At 36.8% G+C, this 19,482-nt stretch overlaps 1 protein-coding gene across 1 annotated transcript in view; it reads left to right on the top strand.

The window, feature by feature from the left end:
- The first annotated feature begins 248 nt into the window (after positions 1–248).
- Positions 249–19,482, top strand: part of LOC118491535 (NAC domain-containing protein 82-like) — a 43,831-nt gene continuing 24,597 nt past the window's right edge. The window contains exon 1 of the mRNA XM_035989387.1: positions 249–450. Within this exon, the coding sequence (XP_035845280.1) occupies positions 249–450 (202 nt within the window). The remainder of the gene's footprint in view (positions 451–19,482) is intronic.

The following is a 19,482-nucleotide window of genomic DNA, read 5'->3' as shown; positions in this document are numbered from 1 at the left end:
TGTCTACATCGTCCGCATCTTCCGACCAATCCCGGGCGCCAGGGAAGGCACCCGCTGATACTCACTCACCCCCGCGTCAGATGGAGACGCGTGCTGCTTATAGGAAGAGACTCGCACAGGGCGGGGAGTCGTCCTCCCGACCTACGCATGCCCTACCAGTTAATTCCCTCAGCGCTCAGGCCGAGGCGGCTGTGAGTAAGGCTCTCCGAGATTATAACCAGATTCTAATAGAACAAAACCAAGTCTTAATGGAGCAGAATCAGAAATTACAAAGAAAGGTTGATACCCAAGGAGGGCGATTGGAAGCTCAAGAGAAGCAGATACAGGAACTTATTAGGAGGACGGATGACTTGAAGGCAGAAGCCCTAAGAGGGCGTGAGGTGCAGGGTCTGATACTGAGAGACGCTCGATTGGATCATGAAAGGCTTAACTCGCAGGCCCATCTGATAGGTATGATAGATTGGAGGGTCCATCACTTGGAGGAAGCTCGCTTCGTACCTGAACCCGAGCCAGCCCCAGTCCCGGCACCTCCCGAACCAGAGGCGGAAGGGTCTGATGAAGAACCCGAAGAGGAGGAAGAAGATCCGGAAGAGGAGGAAGAAGAGCCAGAGGAGGTCTCGGATAGTGACGGAGACGATGATGATGGTAGTGACCTCGGGGATGGTGACGTGGATGACTGACTCGCCTTTCAATCGTTTATCTAGTTATTTTTCTTTCTTTTCTTTCAGTTGTTTTCGTAAAAACAATCGTGGTGATTAAAAACTTTTACAAATGTTCAATGTAGTGACTTATATGGTTTGGTTTGAATGGATTTCTTATTTTATCGTTTAAGGGATATTTCTTGTGCTAAGTCGTCACCTTACCTCTTTTTACCCTCGCACCACAATAGTCACACCTTTAACTCTAAAACAGTTACCTTAATTATGGTAAATCTCTCGCTGGCCTTTGAACTATCCGGTGTCTATTGGTTGATGCAATGCCTCTATCGGTTGATGCGACACTCTTGTAATCCTTATCGGTTTAAGATCATCGTAATAATACACTCGCGCAACCGCAATGTAATGAACCTCCCTGTCGTGCCATGCCGCCATGCATCACTACCGGGAATTACTTCTTGACAACAAATTTGCTGACCAAATCCTTCGGATGTTTGATGGACTCCTGTTTCGCTCGATCCTTTGTACGAACCTCATTAATCCCCTGTTTCTTTGATCGGCAACTGATATAACAAAACGCTAACCACCATACCATGATTTCCACTGATCACAAGATTAGCCCCCAGGTGTTGTAAAGTATCTATAGATCGAGTTCGTCGGAGCTCACTTCAAGCCATTGTTTTAGATCAATTTTCGGGACGAAAATTCTTTCAAGTTGGGGATGATGTGACACCCCGCGAAAACGCTTAACAAAACTAGCTTCCTTAGTGACCGTTTTCAAATTTCGGGACGAAATTTCTTTCAAGTTGGGGATGATGTGACAACTCTAACTTTCAAGGTCAGTATCTATATGGCACGTTATCTTATTCCTCGTATTTCTCTTTTATATGTTCCCATGCCCTCGTGTTCGTGTTATAGCAACTATTTTAATTGGGCCGCACCCAAAACCCTCGTGGTCCAATAGGAGCATATTGGGCTGAAATCGGCCCATCATATGGCAACCAAGTGAATTAAATAATGGCAACCAAGTGAATGGGTTTGTAAACATTGGGCTTGAGCCCATTATCGGCCGGCCAAGTAGGGAATCGGCCCATAAAATATTACTCGGTCATCCTGTTCATTTAGTTAGAATTAGACTAATTAGATTAATGTGTTTAGTAAGGTGGGCTTAGGCCCAGGTCGGTTGTAACAAACAAACCGTATCATCCTGTTCAATCCGTATATGAATCTCATTAGGATGGTTTCATCATAAAAAGCAAACTCTATCTCTCAAATCTACACACGCCAACACCTAGAGTTTCATCGCAAAAGTCTTTCTCCTTCTTGATCGTTCGACGGCAGTAGATACTTGTGCACTTACTATTCCGGTCAGTATGATCTTTGTATTATATGTTGTGTCTTTTCATGCCAATCGTTTAGTATATTAAAGTTCATGATGAATGTGGAATAACGATAGATGATTAGCATGAACTGAAATTGATCGTATGATTCTGATTAATTGCATGATTCTGATTAATTGCATGATTCTGATTAATTGCATGGGTTACGCATGCTGACACGATTCATGGAATTCACAGAATATATATATATTTGTTGACTTGAATTAAACATAGAAATTGGTGTGGTTGTTTGTGAGTTGACTTGCATGCATTCTGAAAGCCCCTGGTATGTCGGCCGCCCTTCACAAATTAATTTCTAAACCAAGCTCCATGTCCACCACTTGTGTTGGCGGTCCAATCAAGTCCCACTTGTGTGCAATTCATAAATGATAAGTTAACTTGCACGTGATGTGTATCAGTTTGCATCAAGATTAAACAAAAGTAATTGATAAAGGATATGGGGCATGTGTTGCTTGTTTAGTGGGCCGAGCAAAGGTCCTATAAGGGGGGAGCCATGTGTAGTCTTGTTTAAATAAAACTTTGAGGTGGTGATTTGATAATTTAGGATGAATTATATGCAATGTTGTCGGCTAATAAGGAAGAATATAAAACATTGATGTGATAGTGGGTTGGGTCGCATAAAAGGGTAGTGGTACACGGATGTGGTTTGGGCCGCATGTATTACTTCGCTATATATGGAAATTGAAACAACTGATTGGAGGATGATAGTTGCTTTAAGTTAATTTAAGATGTTTATGTGTTGAATTAAGTGAGCATATAGCTAAAGTATTAGACTATTACAAATATGTACGTTAGACAGTTAATGATTTGATGAATTATTTGATGTAATACAAGTTGGTTGTGAGCCTATTGTCTCGAGCATCAAGTGAGAATAAATAACTGTGTGTTGTGTGCTACTGTTTGTCAAAAAGTATTACATTAGACATCGGATTGTTTGGACATTAAGGTGTTGTAAAACCCTACTCGTGTACTCATTACTATGATATTATACCTTAGGTCGCGAGTAACGGACCTAGCATTTATTTAACGTTAGAAGTACATTATCAAACCGAGCAAACCAAAGGTGAGTTCACTGCACTTTTCTCAAGCATGCGTCCCGGTGGTTTGGGACAACTGGTAAACATTCGGGAGGGAAACATTGGGTAAACAACTTAATCGGTTTTGGTTATTGCCTGGAGGGCAATGGGGGTGATTAGTTGATAGCGCTATTAGGTGGGAAACCTCACACCGGGCCGTAAGGACGGGCGTGAACTAATTATCTGGGTATGGCTATGGTTGTTAGAGGCACACTCCTCGGATACATATGGGCACTCTCCCTAGGGTATCTAACGAAGGCAACATAGCAAACGGTCGTTAAGGGGTATCCACTCCCCGGATACACATGGGCACACTCCCTAGGGTATCTAACCTGAGCAACATCAAAACATCGAACATCAAACATCTTAACAACAAACAACATATTGTTTTGTAAACTATTTTACTCACATGACTGGTAACGCAACTTGGTAAACAAACATAAACCTTGAACTCACCAGCGTAGTCTGACACACTTGTTTACATGCTTGTAGGTGATTACTGAAGGAACTTGGGAGCTTGCTGTCTGATGCTGCTGGAGTGGTTGTGGTCATAATAAACCGTTATCTTAATTTGCTTTTGATACATCACCCATTGATACTTTATGCTTCCGCTCAGTACTTTGGTTTTGGTTTAACTTTCAAACAATACATTTCTATTGATTTGGTATTTATTCATAACTTGTGTTTGATATGATTGGTGGCTCTTTGTTGGATCGTTACACCTCCATTAGGGACACGCCCTAGGTGGTAATTTGGGGGTGTGACATGTTTGTTCACAAAAACACCTTTGTTTCAAGAAAGATCCGGCTTCTAAACATGATTTCATTTTACACTTGGTTCTTTGAAAATACCACTTGTAGATCTTTAGATCTACTAGTTTAGAACTTCATTTTATAAGAAAAATCACTTTTACACAAGTTCATGTTCATAGGTAGTAGTGTTCATCATCTAATCACTTTCATACTTTAACATACACTAGTTCATGTTCCATGAACATGACCTAGCCGGGTTAGATGACGATCTGAACTACTACTAGCATCAAACAACATAAAAGAATCATAATAAAATAAGATCCAAGAGTTTTACACTAATATTTACTCATTAACCACCATGTTCATCCTTTTTAGTAGACTTTAAACTTTGATCTTATATGTTCATGATTTTTATCCGACAAATCTCTTATTAACCACTTTAGACAAGATCAATAGGGCGTTTAGAGTCACTTACTACTAGCTTGAGGCTAGGGAAGAAACTAGACGAAAAACAGGTGGTTAATAGCGTTGTGGTGAGGTCCTTGGCAATCCGTAAGCACCGAGCCTCTTTGTATGAACTCTAGCACCTTGGTATGTATATGGTATGATTGATTAAGACTTGAAAATGGATTGTGTAGTGGGGATGGGGTTCGGCCGAAAGTAGCCAAGAGAGGAAAAAGAAATACAATTTTTTTTGTTAAGTGTTGGTGAATGTGAAGGTCTTATCCTTTAAGCCTTTCTTATAACCATCATTTACTAAAACCTATTGGATATTATGTATGGAAGATATTAGACCACTTGGAATAAAATATTCAAATGGGTGGATGGTGTCCCCTAGTGGAAACCGAATCGGTTGTAAGGGGTGGGGTAATTGGTTTGGTTTGAACTAATGGTTAAGTGTAAGTGAGTTTAGTTAGGAAGTTTAAATAAGGTATTAGGTGTGTTGTAATTTATAACGGGTGTTAGGGTATTCGGGGAGCCTAACTAGCTCAGAAAAAAAAAAAAAACAATGTCATGTCAATATTTTTATGTTCCGGGTAAAGTCCGGTTGTTCGGTTGGATATTGATCCGTTAAAGTGCTTAATAAGCATTTAAAGTGTCGTTAATATTTGTTTTAGTGACACCATTTATTCCCGACACTTTGGAAAGTGTCTAGTATTATTTTCCCATATTTTTGCACTTTACTAGTTAGCTAAAATGCTGAATTTTATATTAAAGTGCAGAATTTTGTGTTTAAAACTTATTTTAGGCACACCCGGTCACTATAACTATCACCTAGTGACGCAGTTCTACAATCCTCACCTCCCTACACTTCCTACTAGTGTAGTAAACTATTCCCGGCTCGTACAGGCCTTAGAGGCAGTGTCTGCCTGGTGCTGGCTATGTCAGCACGTTTACTGGGTTATCCATTCATTGTGCTACTGTGCTTTTGTGCATCAAGTTTGTCACTAAAGTTCCGTATGTAAATAATGGAGTGACAGTTAATAAAGTATGATGCAAGTATGTGTATGTATCAGTATTCAAGTAGCAGTTTATCACAATTGCAAGCAAGCACAGTAATTAAGCAGTAATTAAATATTAATTAAGTCGTACGGATACCTGATTTGGTGAGGGTTGTCACATTTTGTGACAACTGGCAAAAATAATGGTAATTTCGTATAACTTAAACACTTGATTTACGTTTAATTACGTTCATTACGATTTAATAATTGCATGATTAGGTCATATAAAGTCTAGCAATCGTAGGACATGGTTATATATGTTAAACAACATTAATACAATCGCCACGCCGCGAGAAAACTGCAGACTATGTCTTAATATGTTGGCAAAATGCTGAAAACATTATTCACCTAAACACACTATTCATGCCAGCAAGTTCCAAAAACTGTCGGAACGAGCGACGAAGGGCATGAACGCACTTGGTAGATGAAACACGAATAAAAATCCCCAACTAGGGACCCTAATCACAAAAACACCTTCACTTTCCGGTAAACGCCGATAAATGCACTTTGTTCGTCTTGCGCCAAAATATAACCTAAACAAAATGTCTGCGACACTAGAATCTATCATTTTAGTGTCTGTAAGACTTATAACTAATGTATACACCTTAAATAGCTTAGGGATACCAACAGAATATTCAAATCACAAGTTTCCGGTACTACATCGTAACGATCACAACTTCGGCAATTTTGCGTCAACGAACTAGTTAGCGATATTTTCGCCACCTAAACACCTAAACTAACATCTTAGTGAACTAGTTAATCACATTTTGGGCGTCAAAAATATTGCTGGAACATTTATGGTACAAAAACTTGTCTAATTCCCTAAATCCCTAAACCGTTACATAAATTACAACTTTTATTATATAACTTTTATAAAAAAAAAAATATAAAAATCTAGAATCCCCCCCCCCATTTCGTCCATGGTGGACCCCACCATACAAACCTACATGTTGGAAAATTTATTAGAAGTATGGAAGTGAAGATGTGTTGAAAGATTTGGAAGTCTTTTGCAAGATTATGATTTAGAACCTACCATACTTCTATCACTTCTTATCATCACTTTCCATCATTCATTTTATACAAATTTTTGCAACTAAAACTTCCCTCTATCCCTCTCTAAATCTCAAAGAGATTGTGGCACGACATTGAGTGCCCATTTCTATTATATCAGACCGAGATGGTCAGTTCATGTCAAGGATATGGCAATCATTTCAAAAGGCCTTTGGATCCCCACCGAATCTTAGTACGACCTTTCACCCACAAACGGACGGCCAAAGTGAACGAACGATACAAACTTTGGAGGACATGTTACGTGTTTGTGTTATGTATTTGGGAGGAAATTGGGATACTCACTTGCCCTTAGTGGAGTTCTCATACAGTAAACAATCATAACTTTTTAGTACGTTAATATATTTTTTTAAATTACACCATATAAACAAGTATTTTATTCTCTTTACTTTGAGTATAGTATTGGTATCGTTTTTAATTAAAATTATTGATATGTTACGTGATTAATGGTGTCTAAGGGTAAATAGTAATTGAATCGTTATACCTTTAGTTCATGTATTTCATATTTATACCTCCATTTCATGAACCTATAAATCTATTTCATGTATTTCTAAACAAAAGTTTTATCCCAAGTTTGGTTTTGGCTATTAACTGAAATTAAATTAATCAAACCAAAAATCGTCAATCTAATTGAATAAACTAAACCGATAAACCAAAAATCGTCAATCTAATTGAATAAACCAAACCGATTAACTGAAAACGGATTGGTTAATAAAAAGGACTAATCAATGACCTCGATTTCGGTTGAGGATAATGTCACGGCCCCCGACCCGGTTTGACCCGTTTGAGGAGCCGCGAGACAGAAACCTGCGGTATTTAATCTAGGCGACAGCGAAAGTCTTTTTAAAACATGATCTTTAGTATTAAAACTGCTCGTTTACATAATTTAGGGATAAATCCCATAATTTACAATAAGGCGATTTAACTGGGAAATCTTTATTTCTCAAAACATGTTTCGTTATTTATTTACATTGAGCCACTTTTCTAAGCTTGTAGTGCTTCACGGCACTTTTCTTTGCTCACAACAGATCACCTGAAACATGTTTGAAAAAGGTTTTGTCAGCGGAAATACTGAGTGAGTTCATTCAGGTTTTATAAAATGACCCTTAGTTATAAATTACAGCATAAGAGCGATTACAATGGTTCATATCTTATTTTTATCTGGCGCTATGTCACAATGGTGACATGTCACAATGGTGACGATGGTCAGACCACTATTAGGTCAATGAACCCAAATAGTGATGATTATCCCTAGTAGGTCAATGAACCTAACTGGGAGAAGATTAGTAATGTGCACTATACCCCACTAGCCAGTGATTCAAGATATCCACGACTTAGTCCCTTTAATTATAACTTTTGAAAAATAATTTGGAGTATTGTAAAACAGTTGATAAAAAATGAATGACTCACATTGCAGATTTTACGAGCAGAGTATAAGCCTACTGAATAGCCCTGATTAACCTAATTTAAATAACAATGTACACACAAACGGGTTAGTAACCAATACAGCAGTTACGACAATTCACGAGATTAAACCCTCACAACGATTTACAAGTGCAATACTTAACAATTCAGCGGATTCACAACGAATGACAGAGTATAGTCCGAATTCGAACATCACTCAAACATTCAAGTCCAAATCACGATGAATAACAAAGTATAAACTCAATTTGAGCGGCACTCGAATAATCGTTGGATAGTTACAATCGATCGGACGTTGAATCGTAATTGCGATCGAGTTAATACCCTGATTGCGGCAGCATTTCGTGAATTGTGTGTGTTATTGAACTGATTGTGCTATAACTCTTCGTACACAATGAATTTCTTCGTCGAAACAAGAACAGAATGCAAGTCCCGATGTCTGCTATTTATACTAATTTTTGGGCCTTGCTTACGGACCGTATGCTATTTCCCTTACGGTCCGTAAGGGAAGCAGTCTAAATATAGGCTGCCTAGGTTCGGGACTAGGCTTGCTGACTTATAAATTTTGTCCAATTAAAATTTAACAACGAGTTTATGTTGATAATTTTCAACTAGGGTTTACCCCCTTGAGTTTTTAGGGGCCCTGATCCTGATTCCGATTGTTCTGGAAATTTTAGGGTTTATGCAGAATTTACTTGGGTGTCTTAATTAGGGTTTCCTTTTTGGACTAATTATCATCCCAAGTATTAATTTTAGTGAGAGGTGTTACATCCTCCCCACCTTAAGAAAAATCTCGTCCTCGAGATTTACTGAAATAGATAAGGGTATTTTCGCTTCATTTCGGATTCTAATTCCCAAGTGTATTCTGGTCCTCTCTTGGATTCCCATTTAACCTTCACCAGTACTAGTCGCTTGTGTTTGAGAAACTTGACTTTCCGGTCTTCAATTTGTAGGGGTTTCTCTACAAATTTCAGCTTTTCATTTACCTCTACATCTTGAAGAGGTATTACTAGGGATTCGTCGGATAAACATTTCTTGAGATTGGATACATGAAACACATCATGTACTCCGGTTAATTCTTCTGGTAGTTGTAGACGGTAGGCTACTGGTCCTATTCGTTGGATCACTGGAATGGTTCTACGTACCTTTGGACTTAACTTTCCTTTCTTACCGAATCTAACAATTCCTTTCCAAGGAGATACTTTTAATAGCATTTTGTCTCCAACTTGAAACTTCCAACGGCTTTCGTTTATTATCTGTATAACTCTTCTGGCGACCCCTAGCCGTCTTCAGCCTTTCCTTCGTGATACTGAATATCACAGTGGTAATCACTTAGGATCTCCTTTTCCTCATGTTTAATTCTTTTTGCTCAAATATATATCTTAAATTCTTATGACCCGTATAGACAGTAAACTTACTTCTATACAGATAATGTCTCTAAATCTTAAGGGCAAACTTAGGCTTCTAATTCGAAGTTATGAGTGGTATAGCTTTCTTCGAGCTTGTTCAATTGCCTTGATGCATACGCAATTACCTTTTGACGTTGCATTAACACATATCTAAATCCTAGTTTTGAAGCATCACCATATATTTTTTAAAATCCTCTATTCCTTCTGGTAAGGCTAGGATTGGAACCTTTGTTAATTTATGCTGTAAGTTCCTAAAGGCTTCTTCTGGTTTAGGTCCTCATTCAAACTTAACTGTTTTATAGGTTAGCTTAGTTAATGATATGGTTTTTTGGAAAAATCCTTAATAAATCGTCTATAGTATCCGGCTAAACTTACAAAACTCCTAATTTCCATTGCGGATTTCGGAACCTTCTATTTGGTAATTGCCTTTATCTTATCAGGATCTACGTGAATACCTTCATGATTCACCATATGACCTTTAAATTGTACTTCTGGCAGCCAAAATTCACACTTCGAAAATTTGGCGAAAAGTTTCTTCTTTAACAAAGTTAAGAGTGCCTGCAAGTGCTGATAATGTTTTTCCTGACTTTTGGCATAAATAAGTATATCGTCAATGAAAACGATCACAAATTTATCCAAATATGGTTTACAGATTCGATTCATCATGTCCATAAATGCTGCTGGGGCATTTGTTAGTCCAAAGGGCATGACTGTAAACTCATAATGACCATACCTAGTTCTGAAAGCAGTTTTAGGTATGTCTTCTTCTTGTACCTTTAATTGATGATATCCGGAGCGTAAGTCGATCTTAGAAAAATACCTAGCGCCTTGCAATTGATTAAAAAGATCATCAATCCTAGGTGATGGGTATCGATTCTTAATTGTAACCTTATTCCATTCTCTATAATTAATACACATTCTCATCGAACCACCCTTTTTCTTAGCAAACACACTGATATTCTCCAAGGGAATGAACTAGTTTGTATAAATCCTTTGCTTAGTAATTCATCTAACTGCTTTTCCAATTTGAGCATTCAGGTGGGTGCTAATCGATAAGGTGTCGTGGCTATCGGTATAGTTCCTGGAGTTAGATGAATCCTAAATTCTACCTCCCTATCTTGTGGTAACCTGGTCATTCTTCTGAGAATACATCTGGGTATTCTGAAACTACAGGAATTTCCTTAAGTTCTTTTACTTTTAGTACTTATGATTACTGAAATCATATATACTATTCCTTGCTTTTGTTCATAACTAGCAACTTTTATTACTGATATGAACTTCGTAACCTTACGTGGTTTATTTCCTGTAATCATAAATACTTCTCCGGCGGGTGCCTGAATTCTTATAAAGTTCTAATATCAGAGAATTCGAGCATGGTTGGCTACTAACCAATTCATTCCTAACACATCATCAAATTCAGCTAATTTCATAGGAATTAGGTTTGCAAAGAATTTATGACCGGAGAGTTCTATATTTTCCTTTTGCCGTTTCGACTGTAAAGATCTGCCTAAGTTTGGTTAATGATAAGGTAAGAGCTTTGACAGAATGAAGTATTTATAAAACTTTGGGTTGCATCAGAGTCCAATAATACTTTTGTGTAAATGTTGTAAACTAAGAACGTACCAACTATCACATCTGGAATGAGCTCTGCTTCCTGAGCTGTTAGTTGGAAGGCTCTTACATTCCTTTTTGCTTCTTCTGCAGGTTTGGCTTTATCGTTAGATAGTTTGTTCAGTTTTGGACAATCTGGCCTAAGATGTCCAGCTTCTCCACCGTTGTAGCAGACTGGAAATCTCTTCCTCCTGCAGTCTTCTTCTTGATGCCCCGGAATTTTGCAAAAATTGCAATATCCCTTGCATCTTTCAAAATGCTTTCTTTTGCAAGAATTACAAAATGGACTAGTGGAAGATTGCCCATTCCCTCCTTTCTTGAAATTGTTATGGTTACCCGGACGGAATACTTGGGTAATCTTTTGGGCTACTTCCTTCCTTCTATTTTCTTCTCTGTCCGTACTAGTTCGTCAGTCAGAGTATTGGCTAGATCCACCGCATCATCAATCATGCGAGGTTTCGCAGCCTTGACGATATTACGGATTTCAGCAATCAATCCCCAAATATAACGGGAAATAAGCACCGGCTCTGGCGAAGCCAGGGTTGGTACTACTCAGCATACTCGAAGAATGTCGAAGTATACTTTCGGCAATCTACATCTATCATCCGGTGGGTTAAAAACTTATTTGTCATTTGTTCCTTTTCATATTCGGGACAGAATTTTCTTTCTACCAAGCTCTTAAATTCTTCCCAGTTCATAGCATACGCCATCCTTCTTCCTTTTGCTTGTAACACCGTATTCCACCATTCTAGCGCCCCTTCTTTGAAAAGGTTTGACGCGTACATGACCTGATCATCCTGAGCACATTTACTTATGGCAGTTACTGCCTTAGTTTTCTCTAACCAACGTAGTGCAGTAGTCGCTCCTTCATTGCCTGCAAACTCGGTGGGTTTTACAAGCAAGAAATTCTTTGTAAGTGCAACCAGGCGTTGCAGCTTTCATTTTCTTAGGGAGCGGAGCTTGTCGTGGTTCATTATCATGGTTAACATGATTATTGCCTCCGTTTACGCTATTACTGAAGTTATCTTCAGAAATACGTTTGCTAGGAACGATTTGTTGTGGTTCTATTGGATGTTTAACTGCAGCAACGATTGCTGGAATAGCGTTGGCTATCCCTTGAGCAATCATTGTTGGAATAGTGTTGGCTATCCCTTGAGCAACGATATTTTCTATATCCTGCCTAGTCATATATTGATCCCCCGGTTGTTGCTTAGAATCATTAACGGGTTCGTTATTCGCGTTTTCCATCTGATAATTAATATATATATATATATATATATATATATATATATATATATATATAAATATATAATTTATTAGTATCAACAATTATACCTAAAATCATCATACAAATTTCACAATGTACATATAACCAAACTATCGATTTCTCGATTCCCATTTTTATATTTTATAGTAGACATCAATACATACTTTTACCTTGTAATTATTTTACAGACTGATTTTTTTTACTATTACTATTACATAAGCACAGTTCCATAATTCCCCTATCCTTTGTCAGATGATATTCTAGTAATGGGGTTCCCTCTCATCGTATATTCCAGGAGATCTGTTCCCCACTCTCTTGGATCCTATTCCCAGTATCCATTAGTTCTTCACCAAGGCGAAGTTCAGCCGTATTCTCGTTACTTATTGGTGGATTTGGTAAAGGTTCTGAATTGAACTGAGGAAAAAGCTTATAGGGATGGTTTTGTAACTGTATTTCATTAATCAACCATTCGTCTATTTGCGAGTGGATTGAAGAATTCGGAATAGTTGGTTCTAAGTTCATTGGTAGTTGTGTTTCAAGAGAGTGAATAAAAACATTTTCATTAACAGGCTTAATAGTATTATAGCTTGCCAATATAAAATCTAGCTCTTCCTGAGATGGTAACTTTTCAATTTGCCTAGAACTTTCCCCAATTTCCATTTTCTTAGGCTTGGGTTTCTCGAGAGGTAAAGCGTTGAATTCAATAGGTTCTTCTATGTCTGGTATATACCTATTGAAATCTCTGGAAACCTCTATTCTTACTGGATAGGAATTTAAATTCTGAAGGGCGTCAGACAAGTCACTCATGCTGTTTAGCAACATACACACCATTACTAAGTTAAAATTTATAGCAAAATTTTATAGAAAAACTTTATTTCATACTGGGTAACTACAAAAACAACTAGAATTTAAAACACATTAGGTTTTATTTGTAAATTTATTTATTTACTGAATAAGGTTTCTAGATAACAAAGGTACTAAAACTTAGGTCAAATTATTTAATAATTTGCATTAATTGCTACATTGACTAGCATATACAGATCTGTCCATACTGTACACGATTAGTCAGATAGTAAGCAGATAATCACAGAGTAGCAATTGGAAATTACTAAGTATTTCTCAATTACTTTAATAGGCTAAAATCAATAATAAGCTTAAATCAGTGGCTTGAGAAGTGGCTCTGATACCACCTTTTTCTGTCACGGCCCCCGACCCGGTTTGACCCGTTTCAGGAGCCGCGGGACAGAAACATGCGGTATTTAATTTAGGCGACAACGGAAGTCTTTTTAAAACATGATCTTTAGTATTAAAACTGCTCGTTTACATAATTTAGGGATAAATCCCATAATTTACAATAAGGCGATTTCACTGGGAAATCTTTATTTCTCAAAACATGTTTCGTTATTTATTTACATTGAGCCACTTTTCTAAGCTTGTAGTGCTTCACGGCACTTTTCTTTGCTCACAACAGATCACCTGAAACATGTTTGAAAAAGGTTTTGTCAGCGGGAAATACTGAGTGAGTTCATTCAGGTTTTATAAAATGATCCTTAGTTATAAATTACAGCATAAGAGCGATTACAATGGTTCATATCTTATTTTTATCTGGCGCTATGTCACAATGGTGACATGTCACAAGGTGACGATGGTCAGACCACTATTAGGTCAATGAACCCAAATAGTGATGATTATCCCTAGTAGGTCAATGAACCTAACTGGGAGAAGATTAGTAATGTGCACAATACCCCACTAGCCAGTGATTCAAGATATCCACGACTTAGTCCCTGTAATTATAACTTTTGAAAAATAATTTGGAGTATTGTAAAACAGTTGATAAAAAGAGAATGACTCACATTGCAGATTATACGAGCAGAGTATAAGCCTACTGAATAGCCCTGATTAACCTAATTTAAATAACAATGTACACACAAACAGGTTAGTAACCAATACAGCAGTTACGACAATTCACGAGATTAAACCCTCACAACGATTTACAAGTGCAATACCTAACAATTCAGCGGATTCACAACGAATGACAGAGTATAGTCCGAATTCGAACAGCACTCAAACATTCAAGTCGAAATCACGATGAATAACAAAGTATAAACTCAATTTGAGCGGCACTCAAACAATCGTTGGATAGTTACAATCGATCGGACGTTGAATCGTAATAGCGATCGAGTTAATACCCTGATTGCGGCAGCATTTCGTGAATTGTGTGTGTTATTGAACTGATTGTGCTATAACTCTTCGTACACAACGAATTTCTTCGTCGAAACAAGAACAGAATGCAAGTCCCGATGTCTGCTATTTATACTAATTTTTGGGCCTTGCTTACGGACCGTATGCCATTTCCCTTACGGTTCGTAAGGGAAGCAGTCTAAATATAGGCTGCCTAGGTTCGGGACTAGGCTTGCTGATTTATAAATTTTGTCCAATTAAAATTTAACAACGAGTTTATGTTGATAATTATCAACTAGGGTTTACCCCCCTTGAGTTTTTAGGGGCCCTGATCCTGATTCCGATTGTTCTGGAAATTTAGGGTTTATGCAGAATTTACTTGGGTGTCTTAATTAGGGTTTCCTTTTTGGACTAATTATCATCCCAAGTATTAATTTTAGTGAGAGTTGTTACAGATAATAATCGAACCAATCGAAGAATGAATATTGTGGCAATGTCTGTGTTTCTCGCTGCATCGCGCACACACCTATTGGTTATTAACCAAAACAGGTTGTCGGTGAGCAACAACTAAATCGTTAACTTAAACCAAATAAAAAACAGATGAAACTGAAATCAATAAAAAATTGAATTGACTAAAAACTGAATTAGCCAAAAACCGATTGTCGGTTTTTTTATACTCTCGTTTAACCAAAATTAGTTGAACCAAACCATTCATATTTTCATATATTTCTAGTTTTTATACATGCATTTCATATATTTCGTATTTTATATCTACATTATATATATGTATACTTTCATTTCATGTATTTATACCTCAATTTCATATATTTCTAAGCAAAAGTTTTAGCCCGTGATTGGTTTTTACTATTAACTGAAATTAAATGAACCAAATCAAAAACCATCAACCTAACCGAAGTGATTAACCAAAAACGGGTTGGTTAATAAAATTGACTAATTAAACGATGACTTTCGTTTCTAACTCAGTTAAGGATAATAATCAAACCGACCGAACTATGCACAATACAACAAAATGGAATACCCGATTACTTCGTTTTTATGTATATCTATCACAATGATGCTACAATAAAAATCACATGAACAAGAAAACTACAAAAAAAAGTATCGCAATGTGATGTGTTATTCCCGCCGCATCGCGCGGGCATCCTGCTAGTATACGTAATGAAATAGAATCATATTATTTGTATGTCTAAAATTTTTATTTTCACACCTTGAATACGAGTCGTATAGCTCTATACAATTCGTATAGAGTAATTCCAATTTCCAAAGTCAAACAAAGCCTACCACATTTGTCACATCTTAACCACATACGAGTCGTCTAGAGCTATACGCCTCGTATTAAGTACGACGTCTTTCAGCAATGACCGAAAGTTGATGGGTGTGATGAATACGTCAACCCTACACGAATCATATTGAGCTACACGAGTCGTATAGAGGTATGGAAAATGATTGCCTTCAAAATGCATTTTGCCTATATAAACGACGAAGAAAGGAAGCTTGTATCATCCTTTCATTCTTTCGACAAACAATTAGCAATGTCTTGGTTCGACCTCAACTATGTTTTTTGGTGAATCATCATGCAATATGAGCAAGTTTGTTCTAGAACATAGTCGGATATACTATTTCTTAACCTAGTTGGTTTGTTTTGTTTATGAAATACTTACAACACTGTTGTTTTAGGAGGGGTCTGTGATTCCTGATTCTTATGAGGGAGAAGTGAATTATGAGTTATTGTAAGACCTAATGAGGTAAGCATTTATTTAATTATTTGAATTAAGAGTTAGATTTAGCGTCACCTTTTACCCATTGACATTTTCAATATGTTGTGCCTGACGGTGAATACGATTATGGGTATCCGGGTTATGAACACGGGTATGAAGCCTCGTACGAACAACAAAACTACGGCAACAAAGAAGACGGTGGAGAAACTTCTTACGCCTGGGAGTCATTGTTTGACGAGCAACCCGCTTACCCGCATGTTTTGTGAGAACTGGCAAAAATAATGGCAATTCCGTACCACTTAAACACTTGATTTAACGTTTAATTACGTTCATTACAATTTAGTTATTGGATGATTAGGTCGTATAAAGTCTAGCAATCATAAGACATGGTTATATATGTCAAACAACATTAATATAATCGCCATATCGCGAGAAAACTACAAACTATGTCTTAATATGTTGGCAAAAGGCTGAAAACACTATTTACCTGAACACACTATTCATGCCAGCAAGTTTCGAAAACTGTCGGAATGAGCGACGAAGGGCATGAATGCACTTGGTAGATGAAACATGAATAAAAATCCCCAACTAGGGACCCTAATCCCTTAAACACCTTCACTTTTGGTAAACGCCTATAAATGCACTTTGTCCGTCCTGCGCCAAAATATAACCAAAACAAAATGTCTGCGACACTAGAATATATCATTTTAGTGTCCGTAAGACTTATAACTAATGTATACACCTTAAATATGCTTAGGGATACCAATGGAATTTTCAAATCACAAGTCTCCGGTACTACATCGTAACAATCACAACTTCGTCAATTTTGCGTCAACAGACTAGTTAGCGATATTTTCGCCACCCAAACAACTAAATAACATCTTAGTGAACTAGTTAACGACATTTTGGGCGTCAAAAATATTGCCGGAACATTTATGGTATGAAAACTTGTCTAATTCCCTAAATCCCTAAACCTTTACATAAATTACAACTTTTATTATATAACTTTTATAAAAAAAACATATATAAATCTAGAACACCCCCTCTAATTTCGTCCATGGTAGACCCCACCATACTAACCTACATGTTGGAAAATTTTTTAGAAGTATGGAAGTGAAGATGTGTTGAAAGATTTGGAAGACTTTTGCAAGATTATGATTAGAACCTACCATACTTCTACCACTTCTTATCATCACTTTCCATCATTCATTTTATACAAATTTTTGCAACCAAAACTTCCCTCTGTCCCTCTCTAAATCTCGGCCAAGAAAACCAAGGAAACACCACCCTTTTTACTTCAAATTCACTATATTTTCACCATTATCACACCTTTTTATACACCATCTAAGCATCACTAGCACATGGAGCATACTTAGGGCTTTGTGGGGAGCATAATCACTTCTTTATCATCATCTTAAAGCACTTGCAAAGTTGTAAGCCACTTTCTTACCATTTTTAAGCTTGTTATTATGTGTAGATCATGAAAGTACTAGTTGATCATCTTGAAAATCAAGAAAGTTCTAACTTAAAACCCTAAACATAACTTAACAACTTACTAATCATGAAGTATTATGTGATTATTATGTGTTTTAGGGTTGCACAAGTTGTATGATCTTGTTGATTTTGGTTAAAATAGGCTGTTTAATTTAGGATTTAAGTTGATCATGCTGTATGTTTGGTGTAGTAAACTTGATTAGTGATGATCTTGTTAGATTAGTCTTAAAAATGTGATTTAAACACTTAGAGGTTTAAATTTAGAAAGATCATCACCCTTAAATCAATGAGCTTTATATATATAAGTTTTTAAACTTGAAAGATTAAGGATTTAATGGACTAAACTTGATGATTAGAGACTAATAAGTGTGATTTTTTTTAATAAAACAAGTGATTTACTAAGGGGCTGTTTGTTTACCTCTTAATGAGGCTCTTAATGGTTCAGACCTCTTACTGGTTCAGCACTTAATAGTTCAGACTGTTTGTTTAACGAGCAGATATCTGAATGGTTAAGACATTTACCTCTAAATGATTAAGATTTATACAGAGTCTGAATGGTTAAGACCTCTAATCTGAATTGGTCAGACATTTGTCTCTGAACGGTTAGCTTTATATAGGCTCTTAATGGTTTAGATCTCTTACTGGTTCAGCACTTAATGATTCAGACCTCTTACTAGTTTAGCACTTAACCATTCGGATGTTGCCAAATGGCCCCTAAATGGTTATGAAAATTACACTTAACAAGTCTTGAATTTCAAAACATAAAATTCTTGAAATGTTTAAGAAATTTAATATATGTAAGAGCTCATGAATTAAGGAAATAAGTGATAGAATTTGTTTACTTGAAAGTGGTGTTTTAATGAGATTAGTAGGTTGATGATCTTGGTAAATTGAAAATGGTTTTAAATGCGTTTTGAAAACGTGGGAAAACGCCATAGTTTAGGGGAAGCTATGGCGAAATTTTCTAAAAACCTAATCGCGACTAAAAAGAGATTAACGGGGTGATTAGCTTGGTTAATCGCGATTAGTGACCTTAATTATGATTAACAACCTTAATCGTGATTAGACCAAACCCTAATGACAAGGGTTAAGTCTTAACCATCCAAGAGTTTATTTAAACACGAAAAGTTGTGTTTATTAAATAAGAGTAAACTGTTATTTTGGTCCCTGAGGTTTGGTCACTTTTGCCATTTTAGTCCAAAATTCAAACCTTTTAAATCTGGGTCCCTGTGGTTTCACTTTTATTTCCATTTTTGTCCAAAAATCAAATCACCTATTATTTGGCTAATAAAATCTGATTATTTTGTCTTTTTCTTTAGCGGCAAAATGGTCCATCTGAATTTATTATAACATATTATTAATTTAGTTAATTATATTAAATCGATTTACCCTCATAAATGGTCAGATATAAAAGTTCATCTTCCCCAAATTATCTCCTCCCCACACCAAACCCTAATCCCTAATTCATCTTCTTCATCCTCCCTTGAAACTGTCTGAATGACAATGGTGGTTTCACCTTTTCCGCTATTCTTTTTTTACAATTCTTTTGTCGCTTCTTATTCATCTCTGCAACATCTCCGACAATAACTCCGGCAACCTTCACCGGAACACTCCTCTTAAAACTTCATCCTCACACACCTCTTCAAACAACTGATCCGTTAAATCCACCATTACATTCTTTCGATTCAACAACTGATGGTAATAATGAATTACTAATCATCTCGTTCAGTTTCAGGTACTAAACTATATCTAATTTCATTTTCTCTGTCACCGTTACTGAATGCTTATATCGTTGTTCGAATTACTACTCTTTTCAGGTGTTTTTGTTACTCGTTTCACGGTTAATTTTCATACATAGCTTGTTGTTAATTGATTACTCTTATTCTGTTTCCGTTTGCTCTGTTT

The sequence above is a fragment of the Helianthus annuus genome, chromosome 4 (genome assembly GCF_002127325.2).
Source record: "Helianthus annuus cultivar XRQ/B chromosome 4, HanXRQr2.0-SUNRISE, whole genome shotgun sequence".
Classification (NCBI taxonomy): domain Eukaryota; kingdom Viridiplantae; phylum Streptophyta; class Magnoliopsida; order Asterales; family Asteraceae; genus Helianthus; species Helianthus annuus.
Note: the sequence above shows the minus strand (reverse complement) of the source record. Positions and strands in the feature narration are given on the sequence as shown.